Source organism: Thamnophis elegans, chromosome 14 (genome assembly GCF_009769535.1).
Source record: "Thamnophis elegans isolate rThaEle1 chromosome 14, rThaEle1.pri, whole genome shotgun sequence".
NCBI classification, from domain to species: Eukaryota; Metazoa; Chordata; class Lepidosauria; order Squamata; family Colubridae; genus Thamnophis; species Thamnophis elegans.
Window position 1 is genome coordinate 37,545,932 of NC_045554.1, and position 27,209 is coordinate 37,573,140.

A 27,209-nucleotide genomic window follows, 5' to 3' on the forward strand; every position below is an offset into this window, starting at 1 on the left:
GGATTTCCAGGTATGAGCATAAAAACCATGGCCATTTCTTTCTGCCTTTTTGGTAGAAAGCAGCACCAGGGAACTTCTTTCTTTCTTTTAAAGCTACTTTTCCTAAATGTTGGCAAACTGGAGAGAGAAGGGGGAGGGAGGGAGGGAAGCGAGCGAGCGAGAGAGAGAGAAAGAGAAAGGGCGACAAAGACAGAGAGAGAGAGAGAAGAGAGTGAGGGGGAGGGAGGGAGAGATACAGAGAGAGAGAGAAGAGAAGAGAGAAGAGAGGGAGGGAGGAAGGGAGACAGAGAGAGAGAGAAGAGGGAGGGGGAAGGAGGGGAGAGAAAAAAGAGAGAGAAAAGAGATGGAGGGGGAGGGAGGGAGGGAGAAAAAGAGAGAGAAGAGAGGGAGGGAGGGAAAAAGAGACAGAGAGAGAGAGAAGAGAGGGAGGGAGGGAGGGAGAGAGAGAGAGAGAAAAGAGAAAGAGAGAGAAAAGAGGGAGGCAGGGAGAGATACAGAGAGAGAGAAAAAAGAAAGAGAGAGAAGAGAGGGAGGGAGGGAGGGAGACAGAGAGAGAGAGAGAAGAGGGAGGGGGAAGGAGGGAGAGAGAAAAAAAGAGAGAAAAGAGATGGAGGGGAGGGAGAGAGGGAGAGAGAAAAAGAGAGAAGAGAGGGAGGGAGGGAGGGAGGGAGGGAGGGAGGGAGAGAAAAAGAGACAAAGAGAGAGAGAGAGAGAAGAGAAGGAGGGGGAGGGAGGGAGAGAGAGAGAGAGAGAGAGAGAGAGAGAGAGAGAGAGACTGTTTCTCAACCATTGCCACTTGAAGATACGTAGACTTCAACTCCCAGAATTCTGGGAGTTGAAGTTCACAAGTTTAAGTGGCCAAGGCTGAGAAACATTGAGTTAGACCTTGCGGCTCCACAATCTAGACTCCCTTCAGAAGATTAAAAACAAAGTAGAAACAGGAGGCGCTTTTTCTTTTATGGAAACGTTTCCTTCCTTTAAAAGCAAAACAAAAACGGTCCATCTGATTACAATAGATGGACTCCATTTGCCTGCTTACCTTCTTAAAAGTTCCCGGGGTGATATATTTGTCTTTCCTTCCTCGCTGCTGCTGTCTCTGCTCTCGGCTGTGTCGGAGCTGCTGTTCTTCTCAGACTTCTTGTTCTTGTGCTTGCCCTTGTGCTTGGATTTCTTGTGCTTCTTTTTCTGCCAAAAGAAGGACAAAAGAGTTGGGAGGGACCTTGGAGGTCTTCTAGTCCAGCCCCTTGCTCAAGCAAGAGACCCTTGCTATACCCATTTCAGATTAACGTCTGTCCAATATCCTTTTTAAAAAATCTCCAGTGATGGAGCACCTACAGCTTCTGGAGGTAAGTCGTTCCACTGATTATTTTTTTCTCATTGTCAGGAAATTTCTCTTTAGCGCTAGATTGTTTCTCTCCTCAGTTAGTTTCCATCCGTTGCTGGTGGGCAAGGATAATTGACGCGAAAATACAGCCTCTCATTATCAAGACAACCCCTGCCTTCTCGAGGTGCCCACCGTTTCCAACAGAAGGGGCTCTGTCGACTCTTGGGCCCGGCGAGCTCAAGTAGTATTTAGCCTAGAATCATGGATCCCGTTCCGGGATGCATGCGACTCTACAGCGAAGGGATTGGCGACGCCGTACCGACGCTAAAGACTTAAGTCAAGTAAGTCCATCCGTTGCTGCTTGTCCTGCGTTCAGGTGCTTTGGAAAATAGGGTGACACCTCCCACTCCCCTTCTTCGTGGCAGCCTCTTAGATATTGGTACACTGCTATCATGTCACCACTGTCATGTCCCCACTCTCTCCACCTTCCGAAAGTCTATTAAGGCCTGGCTATTCCGGCAGGCCTGGGGCTGTTGACCTCTTGAATGAGGTCCAGCCCCACTAAGGTTGAGTGCATGTTGTGTCTTTTTAACTTGCCTGTCTTTCTATTTTTAAAATTTTTAGTATTCTTTTAAATTGTTTTTATGTAAGCCGCCCGGAGTCCTTCGGGATTGGGCGGCATATAAATTTATTAAACATTAAGATTAAACACTGGTCCTTCTTTTAACTAGACATATGCAATTCCTGCGACCACTCTTCATATTTTTAGCATCCAGTCCCCGAATTATCTTTGCTGCTCTTCTCTGCACTCTTTTTAAAGCAGCAGCCCCCAATCTTTTGGGCATCAGGGACTGGTTCCGTGGAGAGGTTTTTTTCCCGTGGACCAGAGGCGGAGTAGTTTCACATGCTGCCTGCATCCCGCAGTTCCGGTTCACGGACTGGGGATCCCTGTTCTAAAGTCTTCAACATCTTATAAGTAAGGGTAATATATTTTTATTCATTTACTAGGTGATAACTCGGCGTGGCCCGGGTATGTATTTATCCCAATCCTGTATTAGAGGGAGCCCCCTTGTGGAGTACTGCGAAGCCGTTATTATGGCAACTCCACTGTGCTGTACAGTAGAAGTCATTTTAAGGCACAATAGGCTGTATCTTAACAGAACTTGAATCCAAAATGTACACTATCACTGTCAAAAGTACTGTGACGTGACACTATAGATATAATTCAGTCCTTTTCATTTCAGCAGACCAGGCATTCCAGAGTTATGCTAGAACACACACACACAGAGAGAGCCATTTAGATAGATAGATAGATAGATAGATAGATAGATAGATAGATAGATAGATAGATAGATAGATAGATAGAGAGAGAGAGAGAGAGAGAGACAGACAGACAGACAGACAGACAGACAGACAGATGGTAGGTAGGTAGGTAGGTAGGTAGGTAGGTAGGTAGGTAGACAGACAGACAGACAGACAGACAGACAGACAGACAGACAGACAGATAGATAGATAGATTATTCAAAGATAGATAGCCACCCATTTCAAATATATGACGCTAAACAAGAGGGAGGGAATACAAAATAGAAAGAAAACTCCTGTGCAGTTTAAACAAGCTTTATTGGAGAACACAACAAGAATTTTGAGGAGAAAAGATTAAAAATAAACATCAAAATTACCTTTTCCTTTTTGTGTTTGTGTTCTTTTTTCTTGTGTTTTTCTTTGATCTTTGGGGTTTTGTGCTCTGCCACCACTTCAGCTGTACCTAAAACATTTGTCAGAGACAGAAGAATGATGGAAGGAAGAAGCACCGAAAGCTATTCGGTAGCTGCTGAGTTATTATTTTAGATTCCCCAAGAATAGCATCTTTCTGAATTTCTTGATGCAAACTCCTGATCTATTTATACTTGGTTGCACTTTTAGTGAATATATAACGATGCTCAGGAACAACCAACAGAAGATGGAAAGATTTAACACTATCCACTCTGGAGGAACGCTTGGTGAAGATGACAGAATCCGCTGAAATGCATAAATTGATAGAGAAGAATATTTGTAGCTCAGGGTTGAAATCAAGAATACTCGGTGACTGATGATGTTATCTTGTTTGGGTAATGAAACGTCTGCAAAAAATCAACCAAGCTCGGAGCACTGAAGACCCCCAAACTGTAAATTGCTTAAATCGGTAACTTAAAAGTTATGATCTATATTTATTGGTGACTGGAAGCCTCTGAGGGATGAAAAAAGTGAACCTGGGACAAATGGCTTTGATGATGAGGCAGGGTAGATTATCGAAAAAAGAGAGTCATGATGTAACTTTAGAGAAAGAGATAAATTTATAATTGTACATTTTGCTGCTAAAATGAAGATAGGAAGCCATTTCTAAATATTTTCTTTCGCTTCTATTTTTCACCTTTTCTTCTTGCACTTTTGCTGATCGATTTTTTCCCCTGTCTTTTTCTATCAGTTTGTGTTGGCTTGAGGTGGTTTTAGGGATCTACCCTAATTAAATCAAGAATTTTAATAAAAATTATACTCTTCTGATTAGCTTGCTTCTACAGTATTTCTGTAGCCCATGAAACAGAAAAGACCAACAGCCAATAGATTCCTGTGTACAATACTTTTAAAATGGAAAGAGCTAAATAGCTTGAAATAGATCTATACTAGTCTCCCTTTATTTATTTATCAGCACAAATACAACAACATATATATATATGTGTGTGTGTGTGTATGTGTATATATGTATGTATGTGTGTGTGTGTATGTGTGTGTGTATGTGTGTGTGTATGTGTGTGTGTGTGTGTGTATGTGTGTGTGTGTGTGTATGTATGTATGTATTTAGTGTTACAACCCCTGCTATGCCCAAATATGGGAGGAAGCAGACTGCTTCCATTCTCTGTCTATCGGCTCGTCACAAGAGACCATCACGACAGAAAGACATTATTTTTACTGTTGCCTTTGTTACATTTGTGTTGCATTTGTGCTGATAAATAAATAAAGGGAGACTAGTATAGATCTATTTCAAGCTATTTAGCTCTCATCAGCTAGCCCAGTAGCTTCAAATCCCAGTAAGGGTATGGCTAGCTGATGAGAGCTAAATAGCTTGAAATAGATCTATACTAGTCTCCCTTTATTTATTTATCAGCACAAATGCAACACACACACACACACACACACACACACACATATATGCAATTAACATTTAACATTTAATAATTGTCTTTACCAGGATAAGCAACAGGAGGCAATCTTGGTCCAAATTCTCCTTGATCAACTACTTCCTTTAAGGTTGGCGTTATGGTATCAAAAGTCTCAGGTATAACTTCCATTTCTTTGAGGAAAAAATAATAAATATGGAGATCGTGTTTAAAAGCCATCATAACAAATCACTTTATACTGACCTATTAGTCCATTTCAAAGTCCGTCTTTTTGAAAAAAATAGTTTTTAATAGTTTTTATTAAACATTTTAATCTTTAAAAACAGAAAGAAAAACACAAGAAAAAACAAAAAATTAAACATACATAACAATCTAAAGTAATGCTACAAAGTCCGTCTTAAATGCTGACATATGAAGCATTATATATCAGAGGATTTGGCTGGTTTTCAATGGGGGTGGGTGGGGAGCATTTTGTCTGAACCGAGCCAATAATAAATACCTTGAGCAACAGGTAATGGGACCCCAGGTGAGTCGCAAGGCTTTGCGTTTTCGGACTCTCCTGCCAGGGCTGTGGCAGCTGGTTCCTCTCCATCACTCTCTTCTTCAGAAGAGGACTTCTCGTCCGAGGAACCAGCAAAGATGGCTTTAAATAAATCCATGGATGGCCGGCTTTCCTCTTCCACAGCAGCTTCACTTGGGCCACTGGGTGGGTCTGATGGCTGAACCACAAAGGAATAAGTGGAAAGGAAACAATGCACTTCTCTGCTTAAGTTAAGCCATAACAAAGTAGCAAACCTTGTTGAAGATTTCTCTTTCCACCTCAACTCTTGCAACATGGGCAAATGCCATTCAGCAATCTGCACTTTATTCTGTGGGATTGATTCTGGCCCCTCCTAGATACCTTAGTATGTATTTACTTACACACACACACCTTTTCTCTCGTATTTTATTTACCTGATAACAACTAGATAACAACTATTTTATTTTAGATAACTATTTTATCGCATTTTATTTATCTGATAACAATTAGACATAAGGACAGTTTTCCCCTGAATCCCATCACTCTGTTTAACAACTAATTCCACAACACTGTCAAATTATTTACTAAGAGTGTATTACTATTATTCTTCTCTTCCTTTCTAGTACCTATCTCTTCCCACTTATGACTATAACCATGTTGCTTGTATCTTTAAAATCCTTCGGGATTGGGCGGCATATAAATTTAATAAATAATAATAATAATATTGTTTTATTTGTTTCCTAGTATGATTTGATTGCTTATTAGTAACCTATAACATTCACTAAGTGTTGTATCTTATGATTCTTGATGAATGTATTGTTTTCTTTTATGTACACTGAGAGCATCTGCACCAGAGGTGGGTTCCTACCAGTTCGCACCAGTTCAGTAGAACCGGTTCGTCAACTCTATCGAATCGGTTAGAAGAGGTTCCACCAGTGGACCCAAAAAGCAGGCCACACCTACAGAAGAGATTCCAAAAAATTTTGAAACTGACCACTGATCTGCACCAAAGACAAATTCTTTGTGTGTCCAATCATACGTGGCCAATGAAGAATTCTATTCTATTCTATAAAGAGCTAATGACAATGAGACTCTTTCAAGATTTATTATGTACGTGTGGTTAACCCATGGCCAAGTGGAATGAGCAACATATTATACCATTTCATGCTTTTCAGAGAGTGTACAAATCAAAACTAGGGAGAAGTGCACCTTTCGTTAATTCAGTTTCAACTTAACTTCAGGGCAAATTAAAACCTGCATTTTTCTGCACTTCCAAAATGTGGTGGTGGTTTTAATTTTGCATGCAAAATGTGGCCCCGGGACAAAGACATTTTTAATGATACATGTCAAATTAGTCCCGCACGGTATCATCATCTTCGTTTAACGACACCATAATCCTTGGCAGGGTGGAGTCTGGGCAACTGAATGGAGCTAGCAGGGTCTTTACTGGCCAGATGCCCTTCCCAATGCCAATGCGGAGTTTTGTTCAGTAGATATACTCTCAGGGTGTCCAGAGAGAGAAATAACTGCCTCTACCTAGGATCGAACTCACACCCTCATTGTGAGGCGAGAGCTCCACCTATAGGCCACTGCTAGTCCTGCATTGTATCCCTTTAGTAAATTGTCACCTGGCCCTCTATTTTGGAGAAATGCATGATCCCATCTCCTGAGACTATTGCAGCTACCAATTCATCAGACATCCATTTGGCATATGCTTGAAAGTGCCCCCCACCCCCCACCCCCACTTCTTCAACATAACAGAAGCACCAAAGCCACTCTCTACCTGAGTGGGAACAAGGTCACCAGTCCCCTGCTTGGCCTTCGCTTCAACTGCTTTGGGAAGTTGGTCCTGGGCATGGACATCAACTTTTGATCGAGCCAAACTTATAAATTCGCTGATGCTATCTTTCTTCTTCTCTCTGTCGGGCACATCCCATCTGGATGACTTCTTTGGCTCTGAAAGAAATGAACACATTTCCAAAGGGGTCATCACCCTTTCTTGATGAGTTCAACCAAGTTATCTTTCTTTTTACACATTTTATACAGTCAAATGCCAACCTAGACATTCACACACTTCTCCCAGTTAGCCTGAGATTCTGTATCAGCCCGCAAATGGCTTTTACTCCCTTATTGTTGGTTAGTTCGTGACCTGACAAATGCGCGCCCGACAAAAGCGCGCCGACGGAACCGTGGCGAGAAAACCACGATGTTAAAATCGCGCCCACAGCAGCGCGCCGACAACAGCGCACCAACAAAAGCGCGATTACGGTTAAGGTAAGGGTTAGGGTTAGGGATAGGGTTATTACATTGTTTTCAGGTTGTTTGTTGATGGCGCGCTTTTGTCGGTGCGCTGTTGTCGGCGCGCTGTTGTGGGTGCGATTTCAACATCGCGGTTTTCTCGGCGCGCATTGGTCGTGCGCGCACTTGTTGGTTAACCGGTTAGTTTACTTTATTGTCATTGCACCCCGTACAACAAAATCAAATGCTGTCTTCAGCGTTCAAGGACAGTTCAGGTTGTGATTGTTAACGAATTGTGTGCAATCATTGAGCACAACATCAGGTGGTGGCTGGTTTCCTCACTGACTTGACTTATTGGAAGCTGGCAGTGAAGATTGGCCATAAGTCTTCTTGTTGAGCACTGTTGTAACTTTGAATGGTTGCTGAGCAAGAAGTCACTAAGTGAGGACTACCTATGTAGTCAAAAGCCTTTCCCTGTCTTTCATGGTTGGCAAAGCATAATGATACCCCTGGGAACAACAATCGGACCAAACACTTGGTGGGCTCCCTAGTACCCTGGGGTCTCTGGCCTCTGGCAAAACCACGTCTTCATCCTTTTTGAAAGAATGTTGGGGGGGGCGGGGCACGGAATCTTATTATTATTATTTTCCTCTACACTTTTGACTGGCCAAGTTATCTATGATCCAGGTCCTGAAAAGATATAAATCTTCTTGTGATAAAATTTAAAATCTTACTGTTAGGAATATTATCTTGTTGCACTCCCGTTTTCATCGGTTGATTTCGCATCTCTGACGCGGACTCTGAAGCAACAGTCAGGAAGTTGAACACAGAATACTTATCACGTTTCACCGTCGGCAATCCCACAATGCATGACCTGATGAGAAATAAAAACAGTGTTTATGTTTATATGTAGCGTTTACTGGCCGGATTCCCTTCCTGATGCCTATGTGAAGTTCACAGCATATATTTGCGCCCAGAGAAAGAGAAATATCTGCTGCTTCCTAAGATTGAACTCACGGCCTCCTGATTGTGAGACAAGAGCTCCATCTCTAGGCCTCCACGCCACTTTCAGAGTTTCTATATCTAACTTTGGGTAATTTTTCTGCTCCAGAAATGTGTGTTAAAATAGGTCACAAGTATAGAAATAAGACAACATTTTAAAATTTACAGTTAAGAAATCATAGTCTTTAAGTGAAAAATGTAGTTAAGTAAACAAGGTGGTCTAAACCAGGGGTCCCCAACTTGTGGGACGCAGGCTATTGGCCAATAGCTGACTGGCGTGTACCCCTGCACGCATAGCTCCAGTCACATAGGCACTCACAGCTCAATCATATGGCTCTACTCCAGTGGTGGGTTTCAAAATTTTTTAGAACCTCTTCTGTAGGTGTGGCCTGCTTTGTGGGAGTGGCTTGCCAGCCATGTGACTGGGTGGGCGTGGCCAACTTGTAAAATGTGGTGAAACTCACTTAACATTGCTCTTGCTTAGCAACCAAAATGTTGTTTCAGGAACTTTGGCATTGAAGTACGCAAGTCTTAAAGCTGTCAAGTTACAAGACCCTTGCACCCCTAACCCTTTAGAAAAAAAAAACCCCAGGGGTGTTCAAATTTGACAGCTTTAAGACTTGTGGACTTCAACTCCCAGAATTCCTTCTCTCGCTCTTCATCTTGATGATGTGCGGACGGGCGGCGAGAGGGAGCTGGAACCGGTTCTGTAGATTTGTGGAACCTCTTCTATAGAAGAGGTTAGAACTGGCAGGAACCCACCCCTACCCTACTCACACGAGGGTTGTCGTGGGCGCTTATGGCTCCACTTGGGTGAGCAGCGGGTGTCCACGCACGCACGCATATGCCTGCCCCTCCCACAAAACCATCCCATCTTTCCTCCCTCCCCCCACTCCGGGCCGCCAACCCAGAAAGGTTGGTGATCTCTGGTCTAAACAATAGTAGTTAGATTCGATCACTTCTACTGACCAACCATAAAATTATCACCTCCAAAATACTTGTTAGAAAATGCTAATGGATTCAACCAACTTACTCTGCATAGGGGTCAGGAATATTAAACCTTTTGCACAAAAGCTTATCCGGGTGCCACTCAAATTTTTCCCTCGTGAGCTTTCCAAACATCTTCATCTTTGCAGCGGCCTCTTTGTCGTCAACGTTAGTCTAAAATAACAATGTGGTTCTCGGTTTGTTACAGCAATTATCGCACATACATTTTGGTAATAACCAATTCGAGGATAAAGGATAATTTTGAGGGTCTTTTTTTTTAATTGGCCTGGTTCACATTTCTGCCAAACTACATTTTAAGCTTGCTTTTATTCTATAAACCACAAGTTTGTGTTCACACAACACCTTCAGACTGCTGTGGCCCACCAGCGGGCAGCAGATTCAGACAGTGAGGAGGTTGGGGAGGAACATGGGCCAGTCCTGGAGTCTGGGGAAGGCTCTGACGAGGGCTCTGTGTCAGAGGCAGAGAGGGGGCAAGGGCCATATGCCACTTATCAGCTGCCTTCAGAGTCGGACATCAGTGGGGCAGAAGAACAGCTGGAGCCTGTTCCCAGTGTGAGCATGCGCAGAGTTGCCGGACAAAAGGAACAGCTAAAGAACAGGGGTCGACTTGGAAGTAAGGCCACAGGTGGATGATGAATGGCCCCTCCCATGGGGAATAAAAGAGGAGCAAAAGGGGAGTGGAGTTTGCAGGAGACCATTAGTTCACTTAATTGGTTCGTGACTCTCCGAGACTCCTTGCCAGGTTTTGCAGGTATCAGCCTGGCAGCTCTCCAAGCCAGATAAGGTCTTGGACTTTAAATCCTCTCTCAAAAGACTTTGCTGAATGTCAATGAGCAGAATTCACAGGAAATTAATAAAAGGGTTTTTTGTCAGGACCAGGAGTTTGCTTCATGCTCTTGGGAAGCCTAAATCACAACACAGACAGTATGAAACAAACCACGTTACAGCTTACTTATGAGTTGTGAGAACTCTTCTCATTTGTTTGGAGATGATCTTGAAAGGAATCGGTGCTCTGAGGATTATTGCAAATCAACCCAGTTCAACAGTTTCTGGAGGCGTTTGGGACCTACCTCTTCATCGCGAGGAACATCTACTTTATCAGTATCATCCTCCAACTTTGCAGGAGTAAACCTTGAAGACAAAATCGAGCTGGAGGTTTTGTAGAAGGCAGCCGCGCGCGAGAATTCTTCCCGTTCTCTACCGCGCTCCCACTCCGTCATACTGGAATCTAAACAGCTTTCTGGCACGTCTATTAGGGCAAGAAAAATGTAAAAAGCAAGCAAAAAAATACAAAACCAGTAACACTGGCTCAATAATGTTGAACAGAAATGAACGAAACAGTTTATAGACACAGAGATTTCCAGCAAAAGCAAAGCCAAGTATGATAGAAAATAGCTTCAACAGAAATATGAAAAATCAGAGGATATTCTAATTTTTCTTTTTAAACAAAGGTATATGGCCCCCCACCTTAACTAAATAACCCCAGCCTGTTAAAAAAACCCCACACAAATAAAATCACATAATGTAAAAGGCAAAAGGAAAACAAAATCTCAGAGCACAGCTCACCACACAAATATTTCTCGCTGATTCCTAACAAGCAGAATCATAAACCAGAGTTTGTTCTTCTCCTGTTGTTTTGGTTGGAGCAGAGGTGGGTTCCTACCAGTTCACACCTATTCGGTAGAACCGGTTCGTCAAATCTACCGAACCAGTTAGAAGAAGTTCCACCAGTAGACCCGGAAAGCAGGCCACACCTAGAGAAGAGGCTCCAAAATTTTTTGAAACCCACCACTGGTCCTTGGATATGATTATTCTACACTATCATGCTCATATTTATAAAACTCAGTGCCTCTGTGAAAGGTAAGGATGACTACTGCGTTTGTGGTGCAATCAGAACATTGCGTGTGTTGAAGTTGTTTTAACGCAAACCAAAGATGCCTTTTAAAAAACAAGTTTACATCATATTCTTACGCATGCCAGTGCTGGGTGTGAGGTAATTTAAGGTGGTTCTGACAAGTGTCGTCGGCATCTTCATATCCGGTCACATGGGCGGCAAGCCACTCCCATCCGGTCACATGGGTGGCAAGCCACTCCCACAAAGGAGGTCACACCCACAGAGTAGGTTCGAACAATTTTTGAAACCTACTACTCGGTTGGAGCAAGCCATAATTCCTATTTTGGATGTTCGATTACACAAACCATGAACCAGGGTTTCCGGGTGTTTTTAGATTAATCTAACAGATTCTACATGAAAGAAATATTAACAGCAGAAGCAAGAATGTTTTAAGATTCCTTACAAACCAGAATTTGAATCAATCGTAACTAATAACTCTACGGAAACAACGAACAAGATTGCACTTTGTGTGCTAGCCACAGAAGACAACGTTTTAAAATGCTGGACATAGAATAGAATAGCATAGAATAAATGTATATTTCATGATGACAACTTATACATTGCCTCTTTTGCGTCTTCAGATTTGGGGGCTGGCAACTTAAATTCTGTTTGCCGTAGAATACTTGAATTAAAATGAAAATATGCTAGAAGAAAATTGCTGGGGACGCAGCCCCTACTTGCCTTTCTTCCCACGGGAAAGATTTTCTAAGTAATGTTCGTATCTCTTTTGCTTCTCTGGGTTGCTGGCAAATGGTTTGAAGTCGGTCGAGCCAGTTGTAGCTAACTGGGACCCCAGCCTCAATTGCCGCGGCATGTCAGAGACAGGAGGAGCTTGGAATTTGTTACAGGGAGATTGTTGGGGCACAGTGGCAGCTTTCAGTTGTGGTTGTACAGCCTCTTTCGCTTCTTGGATCCTTTCTTTGTCTTTAGCCGACAAATATTCCAGAACAGAAGTGGTTGGGCCTAAACAAGAAGAGAAAATCTACTGATAAACTACTAACATTGTTTTAGTTCAGAATATAGTGTAAGCAAGAATGTATTGCCTTGCTTAGATAAAATATTTGCAAAAAAAGCCCCCATTATTATATCCTTAAACATGTAAAATATACATGTTTAAGGATATATTTAGAGAGAGAGAGAGATGGATGGAGATAAGGAAAGAGAAAGATATAGACAGACAGATAGATAGATACAGAGAGAGGGGGGGATGGATGGCTGGAGATAAAGAGAGAGATGGAGATAGATAGAGAGAGATGGATAGATTAAGTAGATAGATAGATAGATAGATAGATAGATAGATAGATAGATAGATAGATAGATAGAGGGAGGGAGAGGGGGAGATAGATGGAGATGATAGATAGATAGATAGATAGATAGATAGATAGATAGATAGATAGATAGATAGATAGATAGATAGAGGGAGAGGGGGAGATAGATGGAGAGATAGATAGATGATAGATAGATAGATAGATAGATAGATAGATAGATAGATAGATAGATAGATAGATAGATAGATAGATAGATAGATAGATAGATAGATATAGATAGATAGATACAGGGAGGGAGGGAGGGGGGGAGAGAGAAAAAGAGGGAGGGAGACAGATGGAGATAGATAGATAGGTAGATGGATGGATGGATGGATGGATGGATGGATGGATGGATGGATAGATAGATAAGATAGATACAGGGAGGGAGGGAGGGAGAGAGGGAGAGAGAGGGGGGAGACAGGGAGATAGATGGATGGATGGATGGATGGATAAGATAGATAAGATAGATACAGGGAGGGAGAGAGAGAGGGAGAGAGAGAGGGAGAAAGAGGAAGGGAGATAGATGGAGATAGATAGATAGATAGATAGATAGATAGATAGATAGATAGATAGATAGATAGATAGATAGATGATAGATAGATAGATAGATAGATAGATAGATAGATAGATAGATAGATAAATTAAATTTTAAGAAGACAACCAAAAATGCCTACAAAGAAATAAGTCAGAACAATATGATTGCAGATTCCACGTAGACCAGTGACCCACTCCTGCAAACTTTTGGGCACCCAGTCCGGTTCTGTGGAAAGAGATTTTTCTGTGGATCGGAGGGCAGGGGGCGCGGTTTTGTGTGTTGTCTGCATCCCGCGGATGAAGCTTTGTTTGTTTGCGCGCCCCGGCTTTTGGCATGCCAAATTCTGGTGCCGATCCACTGCCCAGGGGGTGGCGGTTGAGAGCCCTGAGGTAGAGGACATGCATCGTGCAGAGTAACATCGGGATATTGGATACCTTTCAGAGCAGTTTCGCCCAGCACTTCCCTTCTCTCGGTAGCGGTTTTCTGGTGTCTACTTTGGACTGCTGCGTTGCTCAGAAGCTTCCCCGTGGATTCTGCCAAGGCTTGCAGTAAGTGGGAGTTTTCAGCGGTAGCTTTTATCACAGGTCGAAAATAATGGATTGGTCTGTAGTCTCTTGGCAGGTCTGGAGGGGGATAAGCCTTGACGGGAAAACCAACAGAAGACAAAATTTTGCCTTGCTTACAGAAAAGCGAGTCATTGCATACTGGACATTGGGAATTAGGCAAAATTAGTTTAGTGTCAGGGTTCCAAATAGCATCCAAAAGTAAATCAGAATCCAAGGCAAAGTATTGCTCAAAGTTCCAATTTATTAAGAGAGCCACGTTGGCACATCTGGGAAACCCCGAATCTGAAAGCTTCCCGGTTTTCCCCACCTAGTTGAAAGTTCAAGATCTTGCCCCCACACCCACAAAGTCCATTACATGGTCCAATCTCCCACTGCCATGCTGGCAGTTCCACCCATCCAGTTCCAGTCAGATGCAGAGGTGCAGAGACAAAGGATGACCTTGGCTTTCTAGAAAGAATGTTGTTGTGGCTACATAGTATGTGACTTACAATCCCTCCTCCCATTTCCCCACAATAGAAAATGCATAGCAGAATAATAGAAAGTGTGGCAGGCCAAAGATCCAAAAGGAAAGATGGCTGCAGACCTGACATTTAATTTAGTTTAGTTTACTTTATTGTCATTGCACCTGGTACAATGAAATTAAATGCCATCTTCAGTGTACATTATAAACTATAAAAATAAAAACACAAACACACATCCTTCACATTCTATATAATTAAAATTGAAAAGACGATATTGCATTAATACTGCACTATACCGAAGAATTCAAGATAGTTACTGCCCTGCGATAGAAGCGGTCTTCTAAATTAAAACTGAACTCGAGTGTATAAACCAGTGTTTTTCAACCTTGGCAGCTTGAAGATGTGTGGACTTTAACTCCCAGAATTCCCCAGCTAGCAAAGAATTCTACAAGGTGAAATCCACGCATCTTGAAGTTGCCAAGGTTGGGAAAGAACTGATATAAAGTGGCATAACTGGCAATATTTTTAAAATATTGTGACTATTTGTTGCAGAAGTCTAGTAGCTATCAAACTTGAAATCCAATCACCTCATATCACCAGTTGCTTCCCATTGCCCCCAAATACATCCACTGTCATTTTTATGGTTTTTTTTACGATTTTGCCAATCTTAACAAAAGTATCCTAATCTTAGGCGTTGTAAAATGATTACCATAGCAGACTTTATTAGGAAAACACTGCAGATGGCAGATATTTTTTGGGGAAAAAAATCCTCGGTAGTTTAAAGATCAGGTTAAGGCAGAGAAAGTTGATAATTCTCCCTTGTTTTGTTTTGGAGTAGAATAAAAACAAAATGGTAGCGACAAAACATTGCTACTACCATCTGTTGTAAAAAAATCTACGATGTTTCAAATGATAAGCAGATTGAAGAATCAATCAACATGAGCCGAGGTGGTGCAGTGGGTAGAGTGCAGTACTGCAGGCCACTTCAGCTGAGTGCTATCTGCAGTTCAGCGGTTCAAATCTCACCGGCTCAGGGTTGACTCAGCCTTCCATCCTTCTGAGATGGGTAAAATGAGGACCCAGATTGTGGGGGCGATATGCTGACTCTGTAAACCGCTTAGAGAGGGCTGAAAGCCCTATGAAGCGGTATATAAGTCTAACTGCTATTGCTATTGCTAATTTTATACCCTTGGCGATCTTGTGGTGAGTTCAGTGTTATCTTCATACATGTAAAGGTAAAGGTAAAAGTTCTCCTCAAACATATGTGCTAGGGGGTGGTGCTCCTCTCCGTTTCAAAGCCGAAGAGCCAGCGCTGTCCGAAGACGTCCCCGTGGTCATGTGGCCGGCATGACTAAATCCCGAAGGGGCACGGAACACTGTTATCTTCCCACCAAAGGTGGTCCCTATTTTTCTTCTCGCATTTTTACATGCTTTCGAATTGCTAGGTTGGCAGAAGCTGGGACAAATAACGGGAGCTCGCTCCGTTACACGGCGCGAGGGATTCGAACCGCTGAACTGTCAACCTTTCTGATCAACAAGCTCAGCAGCCTCTGAGCCACCCTTCATACATGTATTGGCAGATGTACTGGCAGAAAGAAAAGCTAACTAACCTTGGCAGGAGTTACTGATATAGATGCCAAGCAGAAGCCATCCAGAATTTTCCCGAGATACTTCTTTCCTTCCTTCCTTCCTATAAAACAATAGATAGATTCATTAGCGCTTTCAAAGTAAACCAATCGGGGGTCATTTCCTGAAAGGCCTTAACCAATGGCTTTTATACCTGGCTTGCTTTTATAAGGCTGGGGGGCTGTCCATCCATATAACCCGTCTCCCGGCTCTTCATCTTTCAGAACCTTGTCGTATTTGGAAAGGGATTCGACAGCATAAATATCTTCATCTTCATCTTCCAGAGCGCCAACCCCAAAAGCCTAAAAGAAGCAGCATAGCATAAAGTTAGATTTGTCTTCACTATTTTTTTTAAATATACTTTTTATTTTCCATTTTCATAACATATAATCACATGTATACTATTACATAGCTAATATCCTATTCTATTAAGTAGTAATACATCAGTTCCTCTTGCCATCAACACCCAGAAGGATAAAAACCCATTATTAGCTCTTCTGCTCTCCATACAGCTCTTTCTTCTACCTCTCTCCTACCTCCTTTCTTCCCTCCAGCATCCTTTTCTACTCTACTTCCCCTTCCTTTCTCCTTCTCCTCTCTCTTCATTCCACTCCTCCTTATCCTCCTCATCTTCCCCCCCTTACCCTCTCTCCTATCCCTCTCTTCCTATCTTTCTTCTCTCCTCTGTTTCCCACTCTTCCTCTTAATGGTGTATTTCAGCTTCTGAGCAAACTCCATTCTATGTTGATGGTATTTATGCTTCCATATCAATATACTTAACATATCTTAGTTTTAAAGAAAAAATACGAGAAGACAGTATACATGTGCAATCATATTGCTTTAAAATCTAACACCCCTCCTCAAGCCTACTATACATCCCTCCCTCCCACCCTCCCCCCAGCCTTCCCTCCCCCGACTTCCAAGAACCCATACACGGTATAAATCTTTAACAAAAACAGTCTAAAATATATTTGAAAAAAGAATAGAAAATTGATAACATCTTTAAATTGAACTTAGCTCCTCCTTGCTAAGTTAACTTTAAATAATTTATATCATTCCTGATCTTAATCATAAGCTATCTGGAATTTCTTAGTCCCATATTTATTTTGTATATAATCAATCCATTTTTTCCAGTCTCGTTTATATCTCTCGTTTGAGTGATCCTTAAGATATGCAGATATTTTAAATAGCCTGATAACTGCACAGGTAGTCCTTGATTTGGGACAGTTCATTCAATGACCGTTCAAAGTGGCAGCGGCACTCAAAAAAGTGACATGATCGTTTTTCACTTATGACCGTCAGCAGCATCCCTCTAGTGATCAAAATTTAGATATCTGGCCACTGATTCCTATTTATGACGGTTGCAGTGCCCCGGGGAATCACACAAATCCCCTTTTGGGACCTTCTGACAAGCAGAGTCAATGGGGAAGTCAGATTCACTTAACAATGGTGCTACTAACTTAACGACTGCAGGGATTCGCTTAACGATTGGGGCGAGAAAGATGGTAAAATGGAGCAAAACTCACCTAACAACTGTCTTTTCTGCTTAGCAACGGAAATTTTGAACTCAATTGTGGTCATATGTCGAGGACCACCTATATCTGCAAAAGTTATGCATCGGGTGGAATGAGGAAAAGGGCCAATTTGCTGGAACTGGCTGTAATAAAGGAGCTCTCAACTTGCCCTCCATAGCAGACTGTACTTAAGGTAAAGGTAAAGGTTCCCCTCGCACATATATGTTAGTCGTTCCCGACTCTAGGGGGCGGTGCTCATCTCCGTTTCAAAGCCAAAGAGCCAGCGCTGTCCAAAGACGTCTCGGTGGTCATGTGGCTGGCATGACTAAACGCTGAAAGCGCACAGAGGGCTGTTACCTTATCACCAAAGTGGTCCCTATTTTTCTACTTGCATTTTTATGTGCTTTCGATCTGCTAGGTTGGCAGAAGCTGGGACAAGTAACGGGAGCTCACTCCGTTATGCAGCGCTAGGGATTCAAACCGCCAAACTGCTGACCTTTCTGATTGACAAGCTCAGCGTCTTAAGTCACTGAGCCACCGCGTCCCTAAGACTGAATGTGAATAAATCATAACTGTTCTGAAGTATATATTAGACATTTTAGGTTTCACTTGCTCATTTCTCAAAACCTCGTCCAAAATTTTAACCTGTATCATACTTTACCTGTCCTGAAATGCCCAGTTTCCGTCCTTTACTATGCCGTATATCCCCAAGATGACTTAAATTTTCAGAACCGAGGCTAAAAAGATTTTGGGGTTCTTCTGAAGTGCCAAATAAAGCTTTATTGGGGTCCAGTCCTTGGTAACCCAGTCCATGGACGTTTTCTTTTGGAGTTAGATCTACTGGCATCACATCTTTGGGGGCAAAGGTAACATTTTCAGGCTGATATTCATCCTCTTCTTCCTTTATAAAAAATAATAAAATAATAAAAAATAAATACAGGTTATTTAGAATGTTACACTCTGCCTTCTTCCCCACTAGCAATTCTTTGAAGCGGCCTATTTTGGCAATTCTAAGCAGTAGCAATCCGTGTATTCTAATCTCCTGGTCCCGACAAAAATCCCTTTTATTAATTTACTGTGAATTCTGCTCATTCACATCGGCAAAGTCTTTCAAAGGGGGGATTTACAGTCACTCGTGCCCTTGTGACCTCTAAGCTGGAGTACTGCAATGTGCTCTACATGGGGCTGCCCTTGAAGAGTATTCGGCGACTTCAGCTTGTCCAGAATGCAGCCGCGCGAGTGATCGTGGGTGCGCCTCGATTCACCCACGTAACACCTATCCTCCGCGAGCTGCATTGGCTGCCTGTTGGTCTCCGGATTCGCTTCAAGGTGCTAGTTGTCACCTACAAAGCCCTTCATGGTATTGGATCTGGGTACTTGAGAGACCGCCTACTGCCAATTACCTCCACTAGACCAATAAGATCCCACAGACTAGGCCTCCTCCGAATTCCATCAGCCGCCCAATGTCGACTGGCGACTACCCGGAGGAGGGCCTTCTCTGTGGCTGCTCCGACCCTGTGGAACGAACTCCCCGTGGAGATTCGTACCCTCACCACCCTCCAGGCCTTCCACATAGCCCTTAAAACCTGGCTGTTCCGACAGGCCTGGGACTAAAGACTTGCAGCCCCACTCCGAATGGTATGATTGTTGAGTTTCTTAACTGTGTATGTCTTTATATTTTGTAATTTTGTTGTTTTCCCCTCCCTTGAATTGTGAGCCGCCCTGAGTCCCTTTCAGGGAAAAGGCGGCATACAAATAAAGTAAATTCAAATTCAAATTCAAATTCACAGACCTTGTCTCTTGTCATATTTCCGATTGTCACTATTGGCAGCAATTAGTAAACAAAACCTTCTCTTTTTTTACTCCTTGCCACTTTATTTATGGAGTCACTGTCTGCATGTGAATAATTCACATGAAAACTATCCAGGGCACAGAACCGTTTATATTAAAAAGTTTCATGATGTGACAGATGCCTTTGCAGAAAAGGGCTAATGTTTCTTCATTTATTGAAAATTGCAAAGCATTACGATGTTAAAAGAATCATTGTAATACTCATTATTGTAGCCAGGAAAAATGGTATTTATTGAATAGTTCCAATTTCCGTTAAAAAAAAAGAAGTTAAAATTTCCAACAAATGCTCTACAATTACCTCTGAATCTTCAGATCCTGGAGGCAAAGCGCAGCCATATATTTTTACTCCGGGCTCTGTAATCAAACAGTGACAATCATGATTAAAATGCTGCATTTTTTTCATTACTTTTATTGAAGTAATAAACAGGTTATGCTGCTACAATCCCACTAAATTCAAAGTCACTTAAATTACTGCAGTATAAGGTAAAGGTTCCCCTTGCACATATGTGCTAGTCGTTCCCGACTCTAGGGGGCGGTGCTCATCTCTGTTTCAAAGCTGAAGAGCCAGTGCTATCTGAAGACATCTCTGTGGTCAAGTGGCAAGCATGACTCAATGCCAAAGGCACACGGAACGCTATTACTTTCCCACCAAAGTGGTCCCTATTTTTCCACTTGCATTTTTACATGCTTTCAAACTGCTAGGTTGCCAGAAGCTGGGACAAGTAACAGGAGCTCATTCCATTATGCGGCGCTAGGGATTCAAACCGCCAAACTGCCGACCTTTCTGATCGACAAGCTCAGCATCTGAGCCACTAAGCCACCGCGTCCCATATAGTCCAGCATACAAATTATACAGTCACAGACTACTAACCAGTTATATTAAAAAAAAATAAGATGGATCAAAACTGATATATTTTGGCAGCCTTTCCAATATTGTGCTTCTCCCCTTATAGCACAAGCAAACAAATTAGGAAAGCTTTTAGGAACCCTGATTTCATATTTCGCCCAAATCGGAAAACAATACTTATCTGTTTTGAAACAAGTCAGAATATTGTATAATTACAAACGATGGTTCGACATTCTGACTTGTGTCAAAATAAGAAGCGCTTTCCTAATTTGGACAAAATGGGAAAGACCACGATTGGGTCATTCTTGCTTTGCTCGTTTGCACTTCAAAGGGAGGAGCAGAGGCCTGATTAAGCAGGGACATAATTACCTGAACTAGATAATTCATTTTATTCTGATCTTGTTGCAAAACAATAGATTCAGGGGGAATGTACCAGGTTTTTGCTTGCGTGGTTTCCTCTTTACTCGTGGCCCAATGCCTTGTCCTTCTTTCCAGCCCATTTTTCGCAACAGGTCAATCCCAATTGTTATTCTGGAGGGGGAAAAGAAATGAATAAACAAGTTATAGCTAGAGGTAGTCCTTGACTTACCACAACAGAGCCCAAAATTGATGTTGCTAAGTGAGACATTTGTTAAGTGATCTCTCTTGTCCCAGTTGTTAAGTGAATTATTGAAGTTGTTAAGTTAGTAACCTGGTTGTTATAAGAAAGGCTGAACGCCAAAGAATTGAGGCCTTTAAACTCTGGTGCTGGAGAAGACTCCTGAGAGTCCCTTGGACTGCAAGGCGATCAAACTGGTCAGTCCTAGAGGAGATCAATCCTGACTGCTCTTTAGAAGGCCAGATCCTGAAGAGGAAACTCCAATACTTTGGCCACCTAATGAGAAGGAAGGAGTCAATGGAGAAGAGCCTAATTCTTGATTGAGGGCAAAAGAAGAAGGGGACGACAGAGAATGAGGTGGCTGGATGGAGTCACTGAAACAGTCGGCGTGAGCTTAAATGGACTCTAGAGGATGGTAGAGGACAGGAAGGCCTGGAGGAATGTTGTTCATGGGGCTGCGACGGGCCGGACACGACTTCACAACTAACAATAACTCAGTTGCTAAGTGAATCTAGCTTCCCCATTGACTTTGCTTGTCAAAAAGTCGTAAAAGGCGATCATCCGATCCCAAAACACTGCAATTGTCATAAATATGAACAAAAGTAGAATCCAACTAGAATCCTTATATAAGCAATGCATTCAAACAACTGTAGAAACAGAAACTAAACACAGACTCATCCTTCTGAGATTTGAGCGGTCTGGTCTCTCTCGGCCTTTTGTAAGGCCTTGAAAATTTAGCATTGTGCCTGAATCTGGGCATTGGATAGAGCCAATCCTCTGGTTATGGAGATGATTGGTTAAGATCAGTGTGCTGGCTGGGGAATTCTAGAAGTTGATCTCCCCGCATTTTAATGTGAAGAGCCATGGTGGCACAATGTTTAGAATGCAGTACTGCAGGCTACTTCTTATATGTATTTGTATATGTATATGTATATGTATATATGCTGTATTTGTGATGATAAATAAATAAAGGGAGACTAGTATAGATCTATTTCAAGCTATTTAGCTCTCATCAGCTAGCCATACCCTTACTGGGATTCGCTAGCTGATGAGAGCTAAATAGCTTGAAATAGATCTATACTAGTCTCCCTTTATTTATTTATCAGCACAAATACAACACAAATGTAACAAAAGGCAACAGTAAAAATATTGGGCTTTCTGTCTGGATGGTCTCTTGTGACGAGCCGATGGACAGAGAATGGAAGCAGTTAGCTTCCTCCCATAATTGGGGCATACCAGGGGTTGTGACACTATATATATATATATATATATATATATATATATATATATATATATATATATATATATATGTGTGTGTGTGTGTGTGTGTGTGTGTGTGTGTGTGTGTGTGTGTGTGTGTATATGATGTATATGTATATGTATATATATGTATTAGATTTTTTTTTTTTACAACCCCTGGTAAGCCCCAATTATGGGAGGAAGCTAACTGCTTCCATCATCTGTCAATCGGCTCGTCACAAGAGACCAGCCAGACAGAAAGCCCAATATTTTTACTGTTGCCTGTGTTATATTTGTGGTTTTTTTTTATTTTTTTATCCCTTTATTTATTTATCAGCACAAATAAAAAAACACACACACACACACACATATATACATATACATACATACATACATATACATACATACACACACACACAAACAAACATAAAACAAACATAGACACACACAATACATAAAAATCATCCTCCAGTTACATATAGTATGTCGATTGGTTAGAAAGCTTTGTGCATCCTCACAATAGTCCCCATTTGCAATCTACACAAATTCTCATGTCATCAATCCAATATATATATAAACAATTATTATGATTATTAAACATTCATGACGACTGCCAGATGCCTGCAATTTGGCAGTTGGAATCTCACCAGGCTCAAGGTTGACTCAGCCTTCTGTCCTTCCGATGTGGGTAAAATGAGGACCCAAATTGTTGGGGGCAAGAGGATGACTCTGTAAACCACTTAAGAGAGGGCTGTAAAAGCACTGTAAAGTGGTAGATAAGTCTAAGTGCTATTGCTATTAACATTATCAAGGTTCAGAAATGCTGAAATAATTATGCCCAGCTCCTCTGTGTTTCACTTGTGTTTTTTACATTATACATTTTACGCATTTGATTTGGTTGTCTAAATCCACCTAGAGTAAGGTAAAAGTGAGGTGGCAGTTATATAAATAAAAATAAATAAGTTCTACAACAGTTGTGATTTAACATCAGGAACAGTTGTTTATGGAGGAAGAAAAAAAATCCTGCCTGTTTAATTCTGGCAAAAATGATTCAAACAGTCTTTCAGGTGTTCCAGAAATCAAAAATATAATATATGCAATTATCTGCAAGTAATAGATTATTTTTCAATACTTACTTTGCAGGTGTGATGAATTCATCCAATACTGTAGCTCCAGAGATGGGTGCAACTATTCCAGCTAGCTGTCTGGCCTTCTCCTGGATTTTGTCTTTATTTTGGGACGTAAATGTATCCGTAATTGTAATTTCCTTTGGTGCAATGCCATGTTCACCAAGATCCTTCCAGGGAAAACAAGATTATTATTTTTTTGCGGGGGGGGGGGGAGGGGGAAGAATAAGAATATTTTCTTTCCAAGTCCACAAATTCAAACAGTAACTTTGAAACAAAACAGCAAGAGATGCACTTTGTACAAAAATTGTTGTTCTTTATCTAAACAAAGCTATTTAATCATGTCTGTTAACCAAGCAGTAAAAGATTACCGGTATGTACAAAACACCAGGCTTATATTTATCGTTTACATGGCCACCCATCTCATGGATGTGACTTTGGATGATGTACAACTATATATATAACAATATTTACATATCTATGTACCGCACAGATACCACAGGTATATAAATAGAGGCCTGGAATTATATAAATGCAATAATCTCCATCATCTTACTTCTTCATCCATAAAATCTTCTGGCCCGAGAACTTTCTTTTCTGCTCTGTTTTGGCGAGATGACACAAACGCCGAAGGTGCCCATCCTTCAAAAACAAAGCATTGTTATAAGACGTGAGTTTTTAGCAGAATTGAGAAATTTCCAATTAAAACTGCAATTGCTATACTCACTCTCTCCAAATTTCTTTCACTGACTTGCTATAACTGAATAACCGGCTTACTACGGTATGTCTTGAGAGACCGCCTGCTGCCAATTACCTCCCAAAGACCCATTAGATCACACAGATTAGGCCTCCTCCGGGTTCCGTCTACTAGCCAATGTCATCTGGCCACTACCCGGGAGAGGGCCTTCTCTGGGGTGGCTCCGGCCCTTTGGAACGAGCTCCACGCAGAGATTCGGACCCTCACCTCTCTCCAGGCCTTCCGAAAAGCCGTTAAAACCCGGCTGTGTCGGCAGGCCTGGGGTCGATGAGTTCCCTTCCCCTCTTGAATCGTGTGGCTGTTGGTTGTTTTAAATTCCCTTGTACTTTTTTGCTGTAGTTTTGTGTTTCCCTTCCCCTCCTTGGGTTTGTGCGCCGCCCTGAGTCCCGTTGGGAATAGGGCGGCATATAAATAAATAAAAATGAACCTCGACATATGTGTAGTATTGTGTTGGAAATTATACTGTGATTTTTGCATATGATTGTGCTTTCCTAGCTTAGGACAATACACTTTGATTGTTTTACTGTGTTCATTTGATCCTCTCATCCCTTTTGCTAGGCTCAAGCATTGCACTAAGACTTTAACTTGTTTTCATCACTTTTTTCTGAACATGCCAGTCGGCAGAGATCCCAAATAAACAGCACTGTCAAGCCACAATGACTGGCTTTCAAAGTTCACCAGGCTCACAAAACATGCAAAGTTCAAAATGGAAGTACTGCATTATGAATCAGCACTATGTCTGCCTTTATCTATAGTAGTCTCTGTTTGACAGTCTGCTCTACAGAGTTTAATTATTATTAAATCACATAAATAAGATGTATTCCCGTGATCTAGCACTTTCACAATCCTTTAGTAACTTCACACAGTGTGTACAACTGTCCAAGATTTTGCCACTTGGATAGGTTGTTTTTTTTTTAAATAACCCAACTCAGCCCAGCCTTATGCCAAGAGGAACAAAATTTCTGAAGTTTCTGACATAGATCATTACTAACCTTCTTTGGATCCGACAGTGTTAAAGTAGCCAGCTGAAAAACCACCACTGAACGCGCCATGGAATCGTTTATACCGTCCTTTCTCATCTTTGACCGTCTGGTCTTGGAGAGGAACTGGCTTCTTAATGCGTTCACCTGGGAGGGAGGGAGGGAGGGAGGGAGGGAGGGAGGAAGGCAGGGAAGAAGGGAGGAAAGAAGGAAGGAAGGGAGGGAGGGAGGAAAGAAGGAAGGAAGGGAGGAAGGGAGGGAGGGAGAGAGGGAGGGAAGAAGGAAGGAAGGAAGGAAGGAAGGAAGGAAGGAAGGAAGGAAGGAAGGAAGGAAGGAAGGAAAAATAGATGCACAGATGAAATGCTAGACCAGCTTTCATGTTTAAGATGGAATTAGAACTCACCATCTCCTAGTTTCTAAGATGCAGCAAAGCAGCCAGGCCATCCATCCTCCTGATGTCCCATTTCCCCCTCTCCCAGCCTCCTTCCTCCCCAGTCGACAAAGAGCTTCCAGGACGATCTTGAGCATCCCCTGCAACAGACTTTCCCAGTCATCCAACTCCCCCACATTACAACTCCTGGGCCCAGGCAGCTGGGAAGAGGGAGGCTGCCCAAAGCCCTGCCACTGCGGAAGTTAGGGGCTGTAGTCCCCAAAGGAGGGACTACAGGGGCCAATATGAGAGATAACTATCAAGCAGGAAGTAATTCCCTAATCAAGGAACGATCAAGAAAAAGACCACACTCCGCCAACACTAGCAGGGCCAGTTACTGCATAGAAAGGTGAAGCAAACCCCATTCCTTCTAGTACTGATGATGTTACCTAATCAGGTAATGAAATGCCTGGGGGGAAAAATACCCTACGCTCAAAGAGGACCAAAGACACACACCCCCATAGTCCTCCTCCTCCCTGTAATCTCCCCTTTCTTCTACCACTGGTGATGTTACCTATGGCTTACTTACTTACTTACTTACTTACTTACTTACTTATTTATATTTCTGTCATGTTTATGTAATGAATGCTGGAGGTGGTGACCCTTTGAGAGCCACAAAGTTTCATTTTAATGTATGCCGATTAGTATACATTTAAAGTGGCAATAGTTATTTGAAGTCTAGTCGGGTAATGAAACACTGCAAAAAAAACAACAACCCAACCAAAGACCCCACGGTCCTCCTCCTCCTCTCTGCAAACCTTCCTTTCTTCCAACACTGATGATGTTACCTAGTCAGGTAATGAAACGTCTGCAAAAAAAAAAACAACCCTAAGAGTGCACCAAGGACTCCCCAGTCTTCCTCCTCCCTGCAAACCCTCCTTTTCTTCCAGCACTGATGTTGTTACCTAGTCAGGTAATGAAACATCTGCACAAAAAATACACCACTAAGAGCACACCAAGAACTCCACCGTTCTCCTCCTCCTTTCTTTCTGCACTGATGAGGTTACCTAGTCAGGTAATGAGACGTCTGCAAACAAAAAACAAAAAAACCAACCAAGCTCAGAAAGCACCACCAAAGACCCCACAGACCCAATAGGTAACATCATCAGCGTGCAAATCACCATCAGCATTGATTATTATGACCTACTTGGGTAACAACATCTGTAACAAGCAAACCACCAAGCTAAGAGAACACCAAGGACTCCGCGGAGGGCACGGGGTTAGGGGAGGGGGAAACATATAGTGACATATAGTTATAGTAATAGAGTTGGAAGGGATCTTGGAGGTCATCTAGTCCAACCCCCTGCTCACGCAGGAGACCTGTACTAGGGATTCGAACCGCCGAACTGTTCGTTTCCAAACTAACGAAAAAAAGACTCGGGAGGGAGACCACCCTTTTCTTCACCCCTCCCCCGCCAAAGGAGACGGAATAGGCGGATTTTACCTTCCTCCAGCAGCTCCAACGGGGTCCCGACGCTCACCAGGTCTTCACCCTCCTCGTCAGTGCTGTCAGCCGCCATCTTGGGGCAGCTCTCTGAAGGAGGCGGGGCAGGAGGCGGGGCCTCATCGGTCAGCCATTTCCCACCCACACCCCGCCCACCGGTGGCGCGCGCGCAGCCCGAGAGGAGGCGCGGCTGTACCCAAGGAAGAAAGGGAGGGGGGGGGAGAGAAGGAGGAGAAGCGCGACGCGTTCGGTTGAGTGTGCGCGTGCGCGCGATTGAAACCAGCTCTGCGAATTTCCCAAAGCGGCGATTTGCACAAAGCAGTTTCCGTTGCGCGTCTTGTTGCGTGAAACCCCGTTTAACGACAGTCGCTTGGTATTCCTCGATGGCAGGGGCTGAACGTACCTTAATGATCTCAATAAAGCTTTTTTTTCCTGATTTAAATAAATCCTGCACATGCACTAAAGACAAATTCCTTGTGTGTCCAATCACACTTGGCCAATAAAGAATTCTATTCTATCTGTGTAAAGTAGATTTTGGCTTTTTTTGGCAGTGGGAAACAGGAGTTGTAAAACAGTGGAATCCTATTGTTTTAAAGTTTACTTTATTATCATTGCATCTCATATGACAAAATCAAATGCCCTCTTCTGTGTACATCATATGTAAGAAAACTATAAAAGAGAGGAATCAAGAGTACTAATGTAGGAAGTTATCACCCAGCCCTCTCCCAGAAAAATGAAATATCTTAGGAAATATTGAAAAGGCAGAATATTTCTCTGGATGAGAAA

At 42.4% G+C, this 27,209-nt stretch overlaps 1 protein-coding gene across 1 annotated transcript; it reads right to left on the reverse strand.

The window, feature by feature from the left end:
- Positions 1-925: 925 nt before the first annotated feature.
- Positions 926-26,549, reverse strand: GPATCH1 (G-patch domain containing 1). Its single transcript, XM_032230758.1, has 19 exons — positions 26,424-26,549; positions 24,562-24,696; positions 23,369-23,454; positions 22,822-22,982; positions 20,282-20,379; positions 19,300-19,355; positions 17,812-18,051; positions 15,791-15,938; positions 15,621-15,700; positions 13,418-13,622; positions 11,823-12,104; positions 10,318-10,496; positions 9,273-9,400; positions 7,972-8,111; positions 6,783-6,955; positions 4,979-5,198; positions 4,548-4,652; positions 3,004-3,089; positions 926-1,185 (listed from the first exon to the last, which is right to left on the reverse strand). The coding sequence occupies exons 1-19, from the start codon at positions 26,497-26,499 to the stop codon at positions 1,036-1,038; spliced, it is 2,748 nt and encodes a 915-aa protein (XP_032086649.1). The 5' UTR covers positions 26,500-26,549; the 3' UTR covers positions 926-1,035.
- Positions 26,550-27,209: the final 660 nt, after the last annotated feature.